The 18,566-nt window shown below is 38.4% G+C and overlaps 1 protein-coding gene across 2 annotated transcripts; it reads right to left on the reverse strand.

Moving 5' to 3' along the window:
* Window positions 1-1,244: 1,244 nt before the first annotated feature.
* LOC131790674 (golgin subfamily A member 6-like protein 22) lies at window positions 1,245-17,962 on the reverse strand. 2 transcript variants are annotated; one of them, XM_066162441.1, is made up of 31 exons: window positions 17,942-17,962; window positions 16,625-17,575; window positions 16,385-16,472; window positions 15,850-15,942; window positions 15,321-15,367; window positions 14,388-14,909; window positions 13,666-13,729; window positions 13,447-13,588; window positions 12,674-12,721; window positions 12,009-12,098; window positions 11,817-11,929; window positions 11,228-11,549; window positions 10,802-10,933; window positions 10,243-10,317; window positions 9,517-9,690; window positions 9,109-9,168; window positions 8,932-9,015; window positions 8,521-8,622; window positions 7,713-7,892; window positions 7,036-7,155; window positions 6,561-6,670; window positions 6,134-6,203; window positions 5,840-5,938; window positions 5,301-5,372; window positions 5,191-5,216; window positions 5,047-5,101; window positions 4,843-4,899; window positions 4,405-4,644; window positions 3,335-3,385; window positions 3,010-3,105; window positions 1,245-2,117 (listed from the first exon to the last, which is right to left on the reverse strand). In XM_066162441.1, the coding sequence occupies exons 2-31, from the start codon at window positions 17,550-17,552 to the stop codon at window positions 2,052-2,054; spliced, it is 4,326 nt and encodes a 1,441-aa protein (XP_066018538.1). In that variant the 5' UTR covers window positions 17,553-17,575; window positions 17,942-17,962; the 3' UTR covers window positions 1,245-2,051. The 2 variants fall into 2 exon arrangements, with proteins under 2 accessions (XP_066018538.1, XP_066018539.1); XM_066162442.1 differs by lacking the exon at window positions 15,850-15,942.
* Window positions 17,963-18,566: the final 604 nt, after the last annotated feature.

Here is an 18,566-nt window from a genome sequence, read left to right on the forward strand (position 1 = left end):
ACTATATGATTTTACTATGTAAGGTAGAGAATTCTGGGAAAGAAATTTTCAACGATATTACTCATTCAGCTTGTCAGATAGCCTTTACATGTAACAAATACTTACAGGTATCCGAGAGAAGACGAAATGAAGACAGTAGAAAAGTTTCTTAGAGACTGATCCACAGTGAACATTCAGTCATCTATGATTAACAGACCTTCTCAGTTTTGGGCTGGTTAGTTGAGAACGTAATACACTTCGATACAGTACAATTTGATACCGCCCTTAGCTGTAAGGGCAGTATCAAAATTATGAAAGTCATCTTCAATGAATTGTTTTGCTCTGAATTTTTTCATACCGACCAACTTTTTAGTTGGTGTTTCTTCAAAAATTTAAAAATGTCTGAATTTGATTCCAAGGTCTCAGATATTTTTCAAGGTACGTACTAGGATCACGTCAAGTTCGCAGTAGCGCGTAACTTTTGATCAACACTTAAGCGACAGTAATTTGTTGTCTTTGCAAATATTCCTTATTCTCCTCAGTTTTAAGAGTCGATCCAACTTTTTATTTACTTCTATTTTCGAGTAAACGTCTGAAATAAAGTTTTACTTGGTGTTCTCAATTCGAAAAAGACCTTGATTGCCATTGTCGTCAACTCTTACTTGTACACGTATGAAGCCGAAGCCCATACGTACATTAAGACACCTCATAACACTTTGCAAGTTTTGTGACGTCGTTTTGGAAATGCCAGTTTCTTAATTTTCATACTCACTCCATGTTCATGTCATTGTCAAACTCCTTTGATTTCTTTGAGTGATGAAGAATTCAAAAGGAAACCAAAATATAACATACACAATAGTTCATTACCCTTTCCTCTGACGTATTAGAATTAAAGTATGAGGTAACCAATCCCTATCGAGGAACACGAGAAGGGGTAGCGAAGTACTGATTTCATCAGTGGAAGGGCGGGCGGTGGGCCTTTCTTTGCGAACTGACTACCTTTCGTATTTCACTCTGGTTTCTACAATTCCTTATAGTTAAACCTAACGTCCTTATACGACGTCTTAATCCTGTCCAAATCTCAAATTCTACTGGGGCGGCGATGCGTGATCGCATTTTTTGACAAGGACTTTTTTCAATGTTTTGAGCGAAGCGGAGGTCGTCATGTTACTCACGCTTTCCTGAAAACGCAAAAAATTACAGCAATTCCACAGGCCGCAGTGATTTGGAGGGTTTTCAAGCACTCAAATAAATTGATCACTATGTTATAAGTACACGCCTTTAATAAAGTACATTCTTTCGTTAGCTTCACTAACTTTTCACTCTTTTCTGTACAAAATCTTAAGTTAAAATAATTTCCACACTCTCATTTAAAGTATATATTAAGAACATAACAATGTGTTACAAGTCGGGTATTTACATGTATGGCAGTCGTAAAAAAAGTACCTGCTTCTGTTTGTTGACTTGAGGAAAACTCGTATACTTTGGCCCGGTTTTTCGGTTAGTTACCAGCGAATGAGGTCTTCATTTCGAATATTCAAGGCCGAGACACGAGGCGACAAATCGCAGTGATAATTTTAAAAAATGCAAGAAAGTCTCTGTAGCTGTAACATAATTTTATGCCTAAAATACGTCACCGGTTTGAGTTTGGTGGCTCACTGCGGCTAGTTTTGGAAGCAGTATGCAATACATGGTGTATGGCAGAGACCTGTCGTGATCATATGTCATCGGGTGTGTTCTGGCCTTAATAACTGAAAAACATCGAGCAACACCCTTTTACCAATCAGAACATTCTATGTAAAAACTTCAGCGAATTATACTCAGGTAGTCAACCTTCTCTGAGTTTACAAATGGCTTAAAGAGGTTAGGCTGATACAACAAATGATAAAGATCTCTCAATCCATTAAGATAAGCACTGAAAAGATCGATTGGTAAAAATAACTTCAAATTTCGAAAAACACTCCAAAAAAATATAACAAACATTTGACGAAAGATACCCCCTGAATGGATAATAAAAGTTTTATAACGTAAGTATGTTAGACTATTTTAAAATATTACAAAGGCAATTTGTGCTATCTTGCATTGTCAATAATTTTGCGTTGTAAGGCAGCGTAAGCTCTTTCCAGCTTCATGTTTTCCTGCAAAATAGAAAGATAACTATTATAATGGGTAAAATTTGCGATTGGTACTTAAAGGGTGCATCAAGATTTATGAATGGAGTCTTCGCTTACTCTTATCAACAAGTCGACTTCAACCAACCATTTTCTAATTTCGTGTCACGTGCCCTATTTGAAAATTCAACATGGCACCCCCGATATGTGATTTTCGTTTCAGCAGAGTTGTGCAACAGAGACGTTATCACAGAGACGATGTAGCTTGAGCACTTGCAACAACAGTGAGTAGCAAGCAAGGATTTTCGGCTAAGTGACAGCTAGTGGTATGTAATCAGGTTATTTTTCTAGAATTAGGTTGAGAAAACCCGAAGTAACATTAAGGAGATAAGCCATATGTTAAGATTCCAGGTTTCCACAGGCGAAACGCGAAGTGTTATCTTTTATTGGCACATCATACATTGAATATGCCATTGAACAAATCAAAACAGGTACAAAACGTTGCAACTTTGCACAACATTCTTTTATTTGAGCCTGAAAATGTTTTACGAGGTTGCATATTACTAGTGTCAATGGCGGCTGTAGCGTAAAATAAAAGAAAAAAATATTTCATCCATACAAGGTTTCAGTTCAAATTTATAGAAACTTTGGTTTCTTACAGCGGAATTAAACTCTGGACAACCAAATGACAATTTTAGGACTAACAGCGCGGAAACACTTAAATTCTTCCACGCTATGTCAATACAAACACTTGACAAACTATCGTATGGAAGAAAAAAAAAACTTTGAAACGGAGAGGGAACTGTACCAAGGCTCGTAAGAACAGCCAAAACCGAGTGACTTAACGTCTCAAAGAACCCCAAGCTAAATTAATAGACGAAGCGCGCCTGATTTTACGTAGCGTTACATTTACGGTTACCTTGGTCGCATGCGTGAGCATTTTCTGTAGCTTGGTCATCTCCATCATCTTCTGACTCAACATGGCTGCGTTTCTTTGGGCCTTGTCTTCTGTTGTCTGTAGCGGAAACACAAAGTAACATCACATAAATACTGCAATTACAATAAGAACAAAAGGCTGATCTTGCGATAGGGATGGTACCCTTTCGAGGTTATAAAATTTGATCAATTCATCTTTTCCATGATGACATTCAACGAACTCACTAATATTTAGGAGTAGAGCCTGATGGACAAAAAGTTTACGGAATAGACAGAAGCAAAGATGAACGTTGGAATCAAATATTTACCTTCAGTGCAGCGAGAAGTCTTTTGTTTTCTTCAGCATCGCCTCCGTTGAACTATACGAGAACCAAATCATACTAATAAATGCAAAGTTAAAGAAGAAAGGGAGAAGAAAGTAGAGACGGAGGGACGAATGGAATTTAAGGGTCGGCAAAGAGACATACGTCTAAAATGGTGGCCAGTTTCTTGAGAGTCCTGATAAATTTACGAACCCGAAGCCATGATTTAAATCTAAATCTGAAGAAAGTCAGAGCCGGTCTTAGCTCCAGAACTGGTCAAATTCTGTATCGTTTACGTAAAATGTTAGTGATCTGAATTTCTCTTAATATCTCTTTGTTGGATGAAGACACGATAAGGGGAAGAAAATAACCAATAGGACGGCTCTCTGGCCTTTCTGGTCTGTTATTAACCCTTTAACACCCAGAGGTGATCAACATGTAACTTCTTCCTATAGTATTCATACATTATCCAGCAAACAGGTAATGAGAATACTCAAGCTTATCAAGTAGAAGTTTTTAACTTGATCAAACACCAAATTCTTGTAACTATCCTACGAGGAATTGTGTAGCAGCCAGAGAGGAGAATTAAGAATCAGATCCTGGGAGTTAAAGGGTTAAAAGGACTTTCCAGTTTCAGGGAATACATGAGGTTATCAGAAATAAACTTCGAGAAAAAGAAAAGCTATTGGGATAATATCTCATGATAATTTGGTTTAACCCTTTAACTCCCAAGATCTGATTGTGAATTCTCCCCTGTAGCTACTACACATTTCCTTGTAAATTAGTTATGAGAACTTGATGCTAGATCAAGATAGCAGCTTCTACCTGATAAGTTTTAATATTCTCATTACCTGTTTGCTGAAGAATGTATGGATATTGTAGAGAGAAGTTTTATGTTAATCACTTCTAGGAGTTAAAGGATTAATCAAATGAGTTGATAATATAAATTGGCCACCGTAAAGAGTTTCTGAAGCTGACGTTTCGAGCTTTAGCCCTTCGTCAGAGCGAGATTGAAACAGACAATCGTAATGGGCACAATACCCACTTGGGAGACGTGTACCTAGATAATATCTTACCGACTCCGTTGACATCACACTACAGTGACTGTCATTTAAGGACTCGTTCTCAGATGACTTCCGCAGACTGTCATTTTGCGCCCGCAATTGTTGCACTCTGCCTTGTAAGTGTCGCAAAAGACGCGCCGTGCTAGAGTCCTCCCCAGGCCTCGGGCTTGGAGTCGTCGAACTGAGACTGGTGCCAACGCCACTCTCAGGAGGAGAGGAAGTCCCGTTTACCATGGGGCTGCCAGCGGGAGTCTAAGTAAATGAGATGATTTTTAGATGAGAGAGGGGTAATAAAAAAAAAGGCCTCTGTGCGACACGCAATCGATCAGTATAAAAAATACAATGCTATGCAATCGAAACATCACGATCTTCATCGGAAGCAAACTTTGAAAAGCCAAGAGACACGATAATATTCCTTTCTTATTGCTATTAACAAGAAGTTGCATTTACCGCAGCCTTTGCGTGCTTGAGTTCCCTCTCCAGGCGATCTATGGTCTTTTGATATGCCTGAGATAAAACAGAGAACTAATTGAAGTTCATTCCCAATTACAGCTATCGGTGTCAAACTGAAAGAACTCAGTGCGCAAACTCGCAGCGTGACCTAGCCCCTTCAAGTAGCTGATTTATCGTCACACAAAGTGATCAATTACCCACCGTTCTCTCTGACTTGATCTGTGACGCATTCCTTTCACTTTCCTCTCGCAGCTGCCTGTTAAAGAGGGAAAACAACAATCAAGCAATCAAGCATTGATTTTCCTTTTTAAAAATCTTCACAAGAAAAGGAAAAAGTTTTGTTACCTTTTCGTTCTGGTTATTTCTTCGTCCTGAAACGACAAAGAGAGAGAGAGAGAGAACATCAGAAATCCTAGAAAGTCGAGATTAGCCAGAATGTTTGATTAAATTCCTACCTTCGCAATAAGCGTCTTTTTGAACAGTTGCACTTGTTGAGGAGTGAGGTCTCCGTTACTTGGTTGCTGAAACTGATTGAAGCAACGTTACAAAGTAAATTGGTTGTCATAAATTTACCTCATTGAGTGCAGTTGTTAAGCAATCTTTATGCACCTCGTAAGATTGCATACTGAAAGAAAAAATTTTTGAAGTCCAATACTTTCCTAGCTGATAATTAGTGATTCAAAAGTCTTTTCCTGTAAAGCGACAACGATAATGACATCAACTGTCTCTTAACTACGATAAGATGGAATATTTGGGGGCAAGACTTTGAATCAGACGAGATCGAGTTTACATACAAGTTGGAGGTTTGCTTCATCAGCCCATGGACAAAATTTGATCTTCCAACTCACTGATCTGAACGCTCAGTTCAATATACATTTCCGTTCTTACTACATCTAACGATCTGTCACACTTCTGACATGTTTCCTCCATTCCCCACGATCCCCATTCCTAAGGGTGAAATACATTTTGCCTAGCTCTCCTTAATGATAAATACCTGTTTCTTGAGGGACAGTTCTCTATTGTTTTGCTCCAGCTCCTTACGGGCTTCAATCAAATGCTGTCGTAACTCTTCATTGTAAGAGCGCAGATTCAGCTGTAATTGAGTTAAAAGAAGAACAAATCTTAAATTAGCCTGCTTTGCAACGCAAGGAAACACGGAGCACGTTCTTTTCATGGCGAGAAGGAAAATACCAAAGCAGGTTTCGTTAAGCAGTCTTCGAACGGAAAAAGAGTTTTCAATGAATGTGGTGGTAACGTTTTTCAACAAATCTACAACTTTATTAGTTACCAGCGCCTCCCGGGCAGGACTGTCAGTGGTTGAGCGAGGACTTTCACCAACATAACTGTTTGACAAATTCCTACAAGAAAAAAAAATTGGCTTCAGCTTAGAAAGAAGTATTCTAAAATTACCGAGACTCATTTACAAATGAAACCGATTAGGTATTGAACATCTTAGCGGGATTTTCGAGTTGGTATGATTGTTCAAAGTAATTCAGGATTGCAGTGGCTTCTCTTTGCAACGTTGTGAACGTTCGTCAAGAAACCCTGCGTCACTCTTTCAACCAATCAGATGAGCATTAGGCGGTAATGTTACTCTCTAAGCCCTCATTGGTCACTTGTGCTTTTTATCTTTGAACTGATTTGCTGGCGGGAATATTTTATTTGGCTTTAATTTCACGACCCGGTCAAAATGCACTCCCCTGATCTGTAGTTACCTCACAGGGGTAGTGTTAGCAGAATCTCCAAGCAACGCGGCCGTTTTCCGACACTCCTCTGTGAGTTCCATGGCAGTCTCTTTCTCGGAGGTTTCTGCTAATGCGGCCAGCTAAATAAATCAAATAAGTGAGCTGTTAGCAATTACCAGGTTTATACAAATATCTCTTTTTTCCGTTGAAAGTTTTCATCGATCAAAGGATATCGTCACTTCTTTGTCGAAAGTTGTATTGAAAGGTTAATGTACTGTATGGGCCATCTGTCGGAATATATAAAAGAATGGGATCAATATCAGTATCTGGGCAACCGCCCACCTACCCCTCCCCTAACTCAACAACAGTCAATTGATAACAACTTAGGGTTAATGTTGGGTTAGGGGAGGGGTAGGTGGGCAATTGCCCAGATACTGATATTGATCCAAAGAGAGGTGGTCAAAGGAGATGCTACTGTGGTATTGTACACTAATTTCTCTTTTACCTCCTGTATTTTATCCCTCATCTTCACAATCTCTTCTTTAGCCTCACTTCTAACATGAGCCACGGCGTTCACTTTTTCCTGTTCAGCCTGCAGGTTCAGTTCTCGCAACCGTTCAATTTCCTGTAAGGCAGGAACACTGTGATCAAACAATATCAAAATTGCCTCACAACCAGAGTTTAGAGTTAATAAGCTGAGAGTACGCGATCAAATAACATTCCTAAAAACCGTCCAAAGGTAAGGAGCTAAATCATCAACGTCAAGAGAGCGCACAGTTTTCCCGGTCTTCTTTGTAACACCCAAATTCAAAGTTTCTAGTTACCGAGAGTGATTATACCCGTAATTTACTGCGCCAGAAAAGCTGTCCTCTGTTGAAGGAGTTGCATCACTATATTTCGAGTGGGGCTTTAGATACATGAAAATGATTGTTGATTAAAAGAAACTGATTCAATGTGTAAATAAAGACCAAAGGAGCAAAAGAAAAATGAAGGGGAACACAAATGGATGGCAATGGAGTAAAAGGGCACCGATTCGAAAGATTAGGCATTTTTTGAAAGAAACAGAAGCGGCGACAAAGCTCCTTAATTCTTTAAGCCCCAAAAGTGTGAAACGCTAATCATGATGTGTCAACACAAATGACTCTGGTTACTGGCAGGGATAGACGACTTTCTTCCACCAACCTTTTTTATTTTATTGACTGAAGTATTAAGGTGATGGTGCCCTTGTCTCTCAGCCTCCAGTTCCTCTCTCACTTGTTTCAGTGCTGATTCATATTTGTCGCGTATTTCCTCCAGTTTGGCCTGGTGCCGAGCGCGCTCACGGTCTGTTGACTCCCGTTCCTTTTCCAGAGCATTTCGAATCTGCCAGAAACAACGATCAGCCATTACTCATAATTTTTTAAAAAATATTTTAAGGAAACAGTCCAAAGAGCCTGATAACAAAAGATCGACATCATTCTTTCGGCGTTCCACGACCGTTTTAGTTTGTGTAATTACACGCTTGATGCTTTTGACATTGCTAATCATGGTAGTATGCAGGATGCTAATCGCATATGAACCTGACATACGGCTCAGTAATTTCATCGAGTTCTCTTTAGCTCACTAGTGGCGCATCAGTCTACAAAAGCCAAAGATTTAAGGTCTGAATCCTTGCCGTGCCTTGATTACTCGCGTTTTCCCGCGCTTTGCGCAGTTAACTCGTTTTTCTAATTGGTTCTCATTAATATTTCCCTTTTCTGATTGGCTGTTGGTTTTGGTTTTACGACAGTCAATCGAAAGGCGCTTTACATGGAACCTTCTAGAGCTGAAGATCATCTACGACGGCTAGAATAGGAACAAATCTTACTAGCCATAACTTTGAAATCGTGAGGGGTACCATCAGGTTTAAAATTAGAGAGCATTGAACCTTGGCTTATCATCAGAGTAACATAAAATCGACGTGTTGCAGAGTACGCTATGTTTTTAAATTGCAATCTTTCTGTAAACTCACATGTTCCTGCGCTTCGTTTCTCATCCTCTCTCCCAGTAATCTTGTGGCGTCTTCTTGCTGACGGACCAGGCCCCGCAACATTACAATCTCATCATCTTTATTCTGCCAGAGAAAGGAAAGAGTTCCAGGAAATCTTTTGAGGGGAACTTGTAAGCCTTTTATTCAGTCCGTTTCAGCGGAGGTGGAAAAGGGATTCAAAATGACTTCACTGGCCTTTGGGTCAACAGTGACAGTGGTGTATCGACAATCTCACCAAGCTCATCCGTGTAAGTAGTACTGGCCTGACCTTACTAGACAGCTACAAGCCCTCGGTTGTCGTACAAGAACTTAATAATGCCCTTCTCTTACAGAATCGCTAATCATTCGCTCGATTCAGTTACTCGAATACTTAACGGAGTATCTTCTGCTCACCTTCATAACTTGATTGAGCTCTTCAGAAAGAGAAGCAGACTTTTCCTCGTGTCTTTTCAATTCCAAAACTTTCTCTTCTAGGAACTGAAAGATTGAAAACACGCTTCAGTCAGGAACAGATTACAGGCAAAGCAACTTCCACCAACTATTCAATTCACCATAACAAAATCAACTAACCTGCTCGGTTCTTCTTATCTTTTCGTGAAGAAATGTCTCTTTTTCGTTCAGGGAGTCAATCTGAAAATAATCAAAGATTGCAACCCATGAGCAAAGATCGACGACACTTTATAGCGATATGAGCGCATTTCATTAAATTTGCCCAAGCTAGATAAAAGTTGCTCTTTTTCTGTTCAATTGTGACCCACGAAGAAATGTGTCGTTGTTGGTTTTCGTGGAGCTTCCCGCGTTTGGCATTTATTGGCCCATTGCGTTCTGAGCAGATGTACGTTAAACTATATAATTTTCAACAAACCAGAAAATAAGAAAAAACCTGTTATTCGATTTCACAAGATTTTTGCACGTTTGCTTTACTCCAAGCATTTACATTTTTGCGGGCAGTGAAACTTTATTTAAAGATTCTTGTACCTCAATTCTCAAGGACTTGGCATGTGTGTCTTGTTTTGCCAAGTTCTCTTTCCATTCGCTCTCACAATCAAATAATTTCTGTTGTTCTTGGAATACTTGAGTCTTAAGTTTTGCTGTTTCCTCCTCGTACTCTTTCAAGCTGCTCTGTAAATGAGTTATCGTGTGGTCTTGTTCCTATGATGAAGTAAAACGTCGTTACGTACAACTATCCTGTAACAACTCTCAAACATTATCGTTTCCCTGTTCTTGGCTTTCAGTAAGTTAACGAGGCCTGATAGCAGCGCAGCAGAAGAGGGGAGGTCTGGGAGGGGTCGCGTACCTCGATCACTACGCCCTTTCTCCGCCCCCTTCAAACAGCTTAACAAGTACAATACGCTAGCTATGATCAGACGAGAAGCCTCAATGCCGAGAGGGCGGAGGGTGAAGGAGTTAATAGTATAGGAAACAAAAGGAAAACAATTTTTTCACGTGCCGTGTTTTTGGCGTAGGTGTGACTGACTTTCGTTCAATATCTACGCTGTTTAGAAGAGGTGAAGATTCTAATCATCATTATTTGCTTTAACATCAAATTCTCAGATTTTAAGTCAAACAAACGTTGAGGCAGCCATAAAGTGGAAGAACTATCTAGATCCTATGATTGAAAGGGTTCAACTTTTCAACGCCAGACTAGTTTTCTGCGGAGAAGTACTGGACCATGTTTCTGATTGGAAGGATGGATAACTATACCTGTAACTTTTTATTGAGTCCTTCTGTATCTCTTCGATTTTTTTCACGCAACGTCTCCAATTCCATTTCTTTTTCCTGTGCAACAACAACAACAAAAATAAAAACAAAAGAAAAAAAAACGGAAAGAGAAACGGTCTTTCATTTTGTATTGAAGACTCAATCAGTGATAATCCAGCAGGGAGAACGAAAGAAATGACAATGAAACATCCCCTTCCGGAAAATAAAATAATAATAAAAAACATTGAAAGGTTTATACTCCTGCACACTACATTGTAGGCTGCTACCCTAAAATTTTGTAACTTTTGAGAAGTAGTTAACTCCTTTCACCCTAAGATCAGTATGCATATTCTCCATACTGTTCTCTACAAATTTCGTAACGTCCTGAACAGGAGAATTTTTAAAAATAGAGAGCTTTTTTATTTCGAGCTCATTTCCTCAATTCTCCTGACCTTAATGTTTGATTTAAGGGTGATATTGTGAGGAGAGATTAGATGCCAGTCACTCTTAGGGGTTGAAGCACTAAAAGGAAAGAAATTTTGGCTTCCGTGTTATCACTCACCCTCGCAAATCTGTTTTTTAGCACTTCGACTTCCTTTTCATGCATCTCTTTTGATTCATCTTGTAGTTTATGAATGGCATTGATTCTTTCGTAGTGAGAATCCCGAGCCTTCTGACGTTCGTCTTCAAGTTGCTATAAAAAGGAGAAGAAAGAAAATGTATCAACACAGCAGAAGATCATATTTGTTGTTAATGTGGCTCTGACGATGACTTCCACCATCCACTCAGGTTTCCAAAACGGCAATTACTTTCCCCGACAAAATTCCTTTTCACGACTCATCTCACCCTAGCGATCACAATATTTGACTGTTTGCTTTCTTACGCGAAATCGACTCCGATATACTTCACACTTAATACAACACCAACTCACATACCACGCAAGATTTTTATCTCTTCAAAGCTGTATTATGGCAACATTTCCACCTACCTGTTTGAGTTTTTCAACACTGTCTTTCGATGCTCGCTGCTCCTCTTGCAGTTGGTCTTGAGCCAGTCTCAGCTTTTCCACATATTTCTGTTTTTCTTGAGCAAAATTGCCCTCAGCGTGTTTAAATTGAGATCGCAATGACTCAGCTTCGCTTTGAATTTTATCTTTCTCTATGCTCAGCTCTAAGACTTTCAACTCGTTCCTCTTCTCGACTTCTACAACTTGTTTGGACTCTTGTTTCTGTTTAGCGAGACAGTTTCGGAGCTCTTTGATTTCATGTTGGATGTTATCTCGCTGTAGTTCAAGGTCCATAAGTTGAGATCTGTGATGTACAACATGTAAAATAATGTGTCAGACACGACACGAGTAAATTAATTTTCAATGCGTCGGCGCCAGAAATACACCCGGAGGACGCTAAGCAAAGAAAGTGAGTGTCCACTTCCCCCTCCCCTCCCCTCCCACGGGGCTTACAAAACCAGGATAAGACCAACCTAGCCGAGATTGGAGTCATTTGTGGTTACAGTTTATTAACACGTTATAACCTTGACAAACCAAAATAAAGTTAAAGCATTCGACAAACAAAGCTTGCCTAGTTTTGGTTGCTTGTTGCCTGTACTGTTCCACCAGATTTTCGGAAGAGTTGACTTCAGCTTTATTACGTGTGATCGTTTCTTCAAGAACTTGAATTTCTTGTATAGCAATCTAATTGGAGGATAAGATGACTCTAGTTTAGTAAGGCCTCTTCATTGTCTCTATTTTCTTTAAAAAATCAAAGATTTACCTTTTTTCTTGATGCAGCTTCTTCGAGCTCAAATTCTACATTTCTAACTTCCTGTAAGCTTCTGTTAAGCTTTCTTTCATTCTCCTGCAACTATAATAAAGAACAACCCAGATCCACTTCAGAGGAGAAGGTGTAAACGTCAAGCCAGGACTACATGTGCCCCAGAAAAATCATCGCAAATAAGCGACTGCTTAATGATGTACAGATAGACAGTCAACCTTTTACACTCTATGATCAGTATGTTTATTCTCCAAACTGTTCTCCATACATTTCCTTAAGTGTTGACAAGAAGAATTTTTGACAATCAAGAGTTTCTTTAGTTGGTGATCATTTCCTTTTTTTCTCATGACCTTAACGTGTGCATTAGGGGTGAAGTTTGGTGGAGAAATTAGACTTTACTCAGTATGATCCTCCCATACCTCCCATCTATCAGAGGAGGAGGCAACATAGAGATACATGCCAGGGTTCAGTTGTTCCAAGGGTGGATAACGCTATCCAATGGATAAATCGCTATCCAGCGGATGAGTTAAAAAAAAAACCAACTGCGCAATGAAAGAGAACTGTTCTTGAGTTAAATCAACATTCTTGTTTTTTTATTTTTTTTATTTTTTTTTTTAAGAATATATTATAAGTTAAAGAAATGGAATTTTCCTTAAACCTCTTACCTTAAGCATTATCCTCTGGGTTTCTTTTTGCACCTCCACCTTCTCTGCCTAAGGAAATAAACATACTTGTAATATTTTTTATTAGAGTAATGGCTGTTAAGAAACCTTTTTTTTCATACTGGGATAATGACATTGTGCTTTTGGCGGGTGATGTGGAAAGGAATGATGTATCAAGTAGGGTTAACAGGGAAATATGTGACTAAGTGTACTGAGGTGTGTCCTCTTATCCTGGATAAGTTTCTAGTTCATTTAGGAAAATCCCTTAGCATCTTGTAAGGTTTCCCTGTCAGATTGCTGGTACCATTTATATTTAAATTTCAAACCTGGTTTCTTTATTCCTTTGTTAAAAGCCTTCTTCAGATAATTCTCTCTATTTCTATTCAGAACATCTTATCATCAAATTGTAGACAAAAAAGTTAAATTGAATTTTTTTTCAAAGCTTTCAGATCTGAAATCATATTTAACGCTAACCCTGGGTTTTCTTCACCCAGCTTTAAACCTGGCCCTGAGGGGAAAGGGGCACTGTGAGTATAAAATGTTTGGCTAAAGAACACAGAAAGAACCCTGTTGCCGCTAGGGCCCAGACCTCTAGATCAGTAATTCATCCCCTTTAGTTATAAGGAACTCAAAAATTCATTTGGTCTCCTTGACTTGTTACCTTTAGGTGTTAACTATTTACAAAGCAGGTAATAACAACTGAGTGCAGGCCCTTGTTTCCATACAGGAACCTGAATATCAAAACTAGATATTCAATTCTAAATGGTTTAACCCACCTGAAAAGCCTTGGGCGATGAAAAGACAGGCTCAAGTTTTTGGTGAGGGGTTGATGTCATAAATCCTGCAGGTGCTGGTCCATTGTCCTGATAGTCCAACCTTCTGGAACTCTTACTATCAGAAAACTTCTCAACATTAAACCTGCAAACCCAAGGACAACAAGAACCCTTGAGTACAAAATGGTTTTCTAGATGGAATTTATAGGCCATCATAATTACCGCTGCTCAGTCCTGTTCCTGTGTGGTGATGAAAAACTTTCATCTGTACGATGATGAGATGTCCCTGCAAAAAATGTGTGTATATGTTATATAGTCAGATGCTTTACCACTGAGCTGTATAAAACTTGTTAGTGGTCTCAGTTATACCCTAAGTTCATACATGTCAAGAATCCTGCATACAGATCCAGATCTCCTGTGTGTGTTTAAAGGTGAATAAAGTGCTACATCTAGCTCAATTAGCACAAGTGTAAAAGACAGTCAACTGTTGGTTAAGCAAACTATTGCTCGTTTTCTGTTGTGTACAGGCACCCAGTGCACTCACACCCCAAAATGTTGCGATGTTAAAGTTCTCTTCCTCCAAGGGTGTGTTGCATGGGGTAGTAATAAGCTATAACATGCATTTGAATGAGCTGAGTTTTGTATGTATGTATTTTAATTGGTGCTTATTTGTGACCTATTGAAGGAGATGCATATAATGTCACCATTAACAACCTTTTGCTTCTGTGTAAGATTGTATGTTACCATGTGTCTCTTCACAAATAGATCACAGAAGATTTCAAAACATGGTAAGAACATCAGCAAGCCAATTTTTTTTTTTTTGGTGGACACCACATTTAGATGTCATGTGTGATCTCTAACTGAACAGATGCAGTCAGCAACACAAAATATGTTTGTTAATTATATAATGATGGCTGCATTCCATAACCTACAACAATCCTCACCTCGCTGCTTTGATGAAGACTGTGATTTTACTCTCTGTTCATAATTATGGACAGTTTCTCTGCCTAACTCATCTTGATTTTGCACTGGTATCATCCTTCTATTTTGAGTATAATTCATCTCATCATTGTGATCATAATAATAATCTCTTTGCTCCTCAGTATTGTCACTAGCGTTGTCATCATCATCATCATAGTTCATTGCTGCTCTAAAAGCAGAGGTCTCCTTGATAAACTCACCATCTGTTGCCACACGATGGTCGCGCTGCTTAATTTCTTTCAATGATGTTATTTCATCTCTAAATCGCACCTCTTTACGTTGTTGGCTAGTTGATCTATGTCCTCTAGCTGCTGTTGACACACTGGACTCAAAGGAGCTGCTTTGATCTGTTAAGGTCCCACTGTTCTGTTCCTCTGTTCGTGACTGCACTTGTGGTGAAATGGATTGTTGAAGAGAGTGCTGTGTAGCGCTACTAGTGTGACTGGGAGTTCTCCTTTCCTCAAGATGACTGTCAGATCTAGAAACTGTTAAAATAGGAATCTTGTAAAACAAAATATGTTTAAATCAAGTCAAGACTGATGTTTCCATAACAGGTTTCATGATGAAGTGACAGCCTCATCTCAAACATTTCTCTATCTTCTTTTCTGGGTCTGAAAATTTAGTCCAAGATTTTAGGTCCCTTTGATCAGTACAATGGATGTTTTCCCCAAGTTTGAAGAAGCTTTTTACTTTGCCTTTGCCTCAAGTTAACTTTTCCAAAAGTTGCACACTTTTTAACTTGTTTCTTTCTGAAGTTATCATCATCATCAGCATCATTTTCATTCAAGTGCACTAGTTAAGTCTGAAAATGTTCCACTCTTTATCCAGCAAGCCAGGAGAATTTGCTATAAACTAAAAAGAGTCTAAACCTTTAACTATACTCTGTACATCCTTACCTTCCTGGACACTTGCTGATCCTGACGTAGAACTCTTAGACTGACCACTACAAGAAATCATATGCAATCAACTGACTACCCACACATATGAGTAAAATTATGTGGTTGCCCTCAGAGAAATCAAAGGTACTCAGAAATAGTTGCAAAACAAATAAACATTTTCTGATATACTGGGCTCACAATAGAGTATTGTTTAGTTCCAGCACACTCTCCATCCAACCACTCCCCTGTCCCCCTTAGAGCAAGATTCCAGACAACTTGGAGTTAGTGGATGATTCAGAATCATAGTCCAGTTATTAGACAGAAAACCCTAACACTGTTAAACCTGTTAACACTAGCTAAATGCTAAATTCCACTGACTGGTAGTATCAGTCAGTTTGTCTCAGTATTACATATTATCTTGGGAATCAAAGGGTTACTTTCTCACTAGGCAAACCTTTAACTTCTTAAAGTCAGTAAAATAAATCATCAGAATATTTGTAAGTATGTTATTAAACAACTGTTAATGTGCTAGCATCAGTTTTCTTACCCAACTTTCAATGTCCGCATGTACAAGGGCTGTCTTTTCACAATTTGATTATCATTATTTGTAGAGATGTTAGTCGACATGATTAGCTCATTTCTAGATCAGAGTGATGAGAAGTTAAATTCAAAGAATCAGGAATGGTTAAATATTGGTTACAATCTCTTTCGTGTGCTGAATTCATAACAAAATGCCAAAAACTGTTAATGGTTCAAACCCAGGAGTAATGCTTAATTGTGTTACCACTCTGCCATGATTATTACAAATGATGTTGAAGAATGATATAAATTTTTAACTGGACAGAGTATTGATTGAGTTTCCTGAGGCCAAAATGAAAGAAAATGTAATGGCCAATCGGCAAGAGTACAATTATTACAAGGAAATAATCAAGATTCTGACAAAGAGTAAGAACATGCTAATGGTCTTGAATGTGGGAGAATCATGGTTTAAATAACTTGAGTTTTGTTTCTGATTGGTTGTGAGTGACATAAAGCAAAACCAATGTAATCCTTGATAAGCAGTTTAAACCAATCTAACTCACCTGGAGGAGCTGTAGTAATTATCCACCTGACCACCAAACAGCTTGGATAAAAGTTCTGCTCCTTCTCTTACTTTGTCATCAAAGTATTCTGTACATATTAAAACATTTTCCGAAGTTAAAAGAATTTCTTTCCTTTCCTCTTTTGTAAGATGTCTGCCAAACAAGCTTGGACATGTAATGCTGAATGAATTAAGCAGATTCTTTTAGAGGAAAGAGATAAAGCTTTGGAAAGTTACTCACCATTTGTACCAGCATCATAATTCACAGCTAAGTTAAGTTCCTTGAGCTTCTCAGTGAAATCCTCCTCATCCTCATCCTGCCCTGCCATCAGATCTTCAGTTGCCTCAGACATTTGACTTTCTAAATCATTTGATTCTGTTTCTACAAACTTTTGCTCACCATTTACTAATTCTAATGATATCTCTGAGTCAATTTCCCAGTTGTTCTGATTGCCAGGAATATAGTGTTCACGTAATAGTGACCTACCAAACTCAACTTGCTTTCTCTTTGCATTTGCTTTGTCTCTTGATGGGGGAATTAATTGTGATGATTTGTATGGTGATTCAGACTTTACTTTTGGACTACCAATGACATTTTGATGTGCATGAATTGATTTGTGACTCTCTGGTGACTGAAAGTTACCTACACCATGTGGATGCTTGGCAAGGTTATCTGGAACTTGTTTCTTGCTTTTTGGTGTCCTTTCACCATCTTTATTGTATCTTGCTGGTTCTGAGCCATAACTAGTCTGAGGTGTTTGCCCCTTTAAATTTTCTTTTGGCGCATAATTCTGTCGAGGTTGTGACTTCTTATCTACTTTCGTTTTGATGTTACTCTTAAATGATTCTTCTGCAGAAGATTGCTTTGGTTTGCTATTACCGGGTGATCTTTGTATAACATCCTGTCCTTTCCCCGGTTTAATATTCCTTCCCTTTCTTTGTGGAGATCTCAAATTACTAGAGTTAACTTGCTGTAGTTTTTGAGGTGAACATTGAGGTGACGAATGGTAGGATTTACCAACAGATAATGGGATTTTTACATTTTCATGAGCATGGATGACATCATCATCATCTATTTCCCTGATAGAGACATTCTGACCAAGAAGAAATTCTGTATCATCACTGCATATAGATATGTCAGAGTGTCCACTAGTATCTGCATCCATCATAGCTCTTTTTCAAACAGAATCATCTGGAAGAGAACAAAATCATAGCCCTGTATGAGTCAAGCTATCAGCCATCATTCAACCAAACATCAATAGATTTTTCAAATTTTTTTTAAATCTGTTGGTCACCAATTGACAATTTTCACCAAAATATTAGTTGCCAAATACATTTTTCACTTGCTATGGCCACCAAAATGGTTGCAAAATGGAGCACTGTTACTATTAAGTGTTACGTAACGTAATGAGTGTCAGAAGACCTGATGTCTAGAAGAAATGCAGAAGAGTTGTTGCCTACAATTCTTTAACTGTCAAGATCTGATTGCTAATTAGCTATGAGAATTTGCTGCTGAAGATAACAACTTCTACCTGATAAGTTTTAATATTCTCAATACCTGTTTGCTGGATGATTTTCATGGTTACATTAGTGATGATAAATAATAAACCCTTCTCAAGCAGTGATTAACAGTCATTGGTAATTCAGTAACATGTCATTTTAGTCCTCAATAAAGGATCAAAGGATGGTATAAATTAACCGCATAGGAATTTATGTCTAGCATGGCATTGTATATATAGAGTTGTGCCAGTGCACGGTGGAGAGCTATATAAATGATAACAATGACTTAACCTATCTATAAAAAGCATGTCTAGCAATTCTTATGTGAGTAGAGGAGATAATAATCCTTCAACTCAAAAGCTCTCAGAAAATACTGAATTCAAACATAATTTGAATATGTAGGGAGTACTGTCTGCCAAAGTGACTCCAAAACAATGGCACTGTTTGCACTTCAATGATTTAACTGACTGCTATCATGAACAGAACAATAGTTTTCATCAACAACTAGATTTAAGTGATAATAACTTGGTTTAAGAGCCAGAATGATTAACTTTATTAACCTGTTAAAGCCATCTTTGTAACACCAGTGTCATCCATAAAAGTTAAATCTACATACAGTTGTCTTAGAATTTTATTGTTTTTACTTTTACAAAAATTAAGATTTTTTTCTGGCGATCAATTTA

This window comes from Pocillopora verrucosa, chromosome 2 (genome assembly GCF_036669915.1).
Source record: "Pocillopora verrucosa isolate sample1 chromosome 2, ASM3666991v2, whole genome shotgun sequence".
In the NCBI taxonomy this organism is placed as follows: Eukaryota; Metazoa; Cnidaria; class Anthozoa; order Scleractinia; family Pocilloporidae; genus Pocillopora; species Pocillopora verrucosa.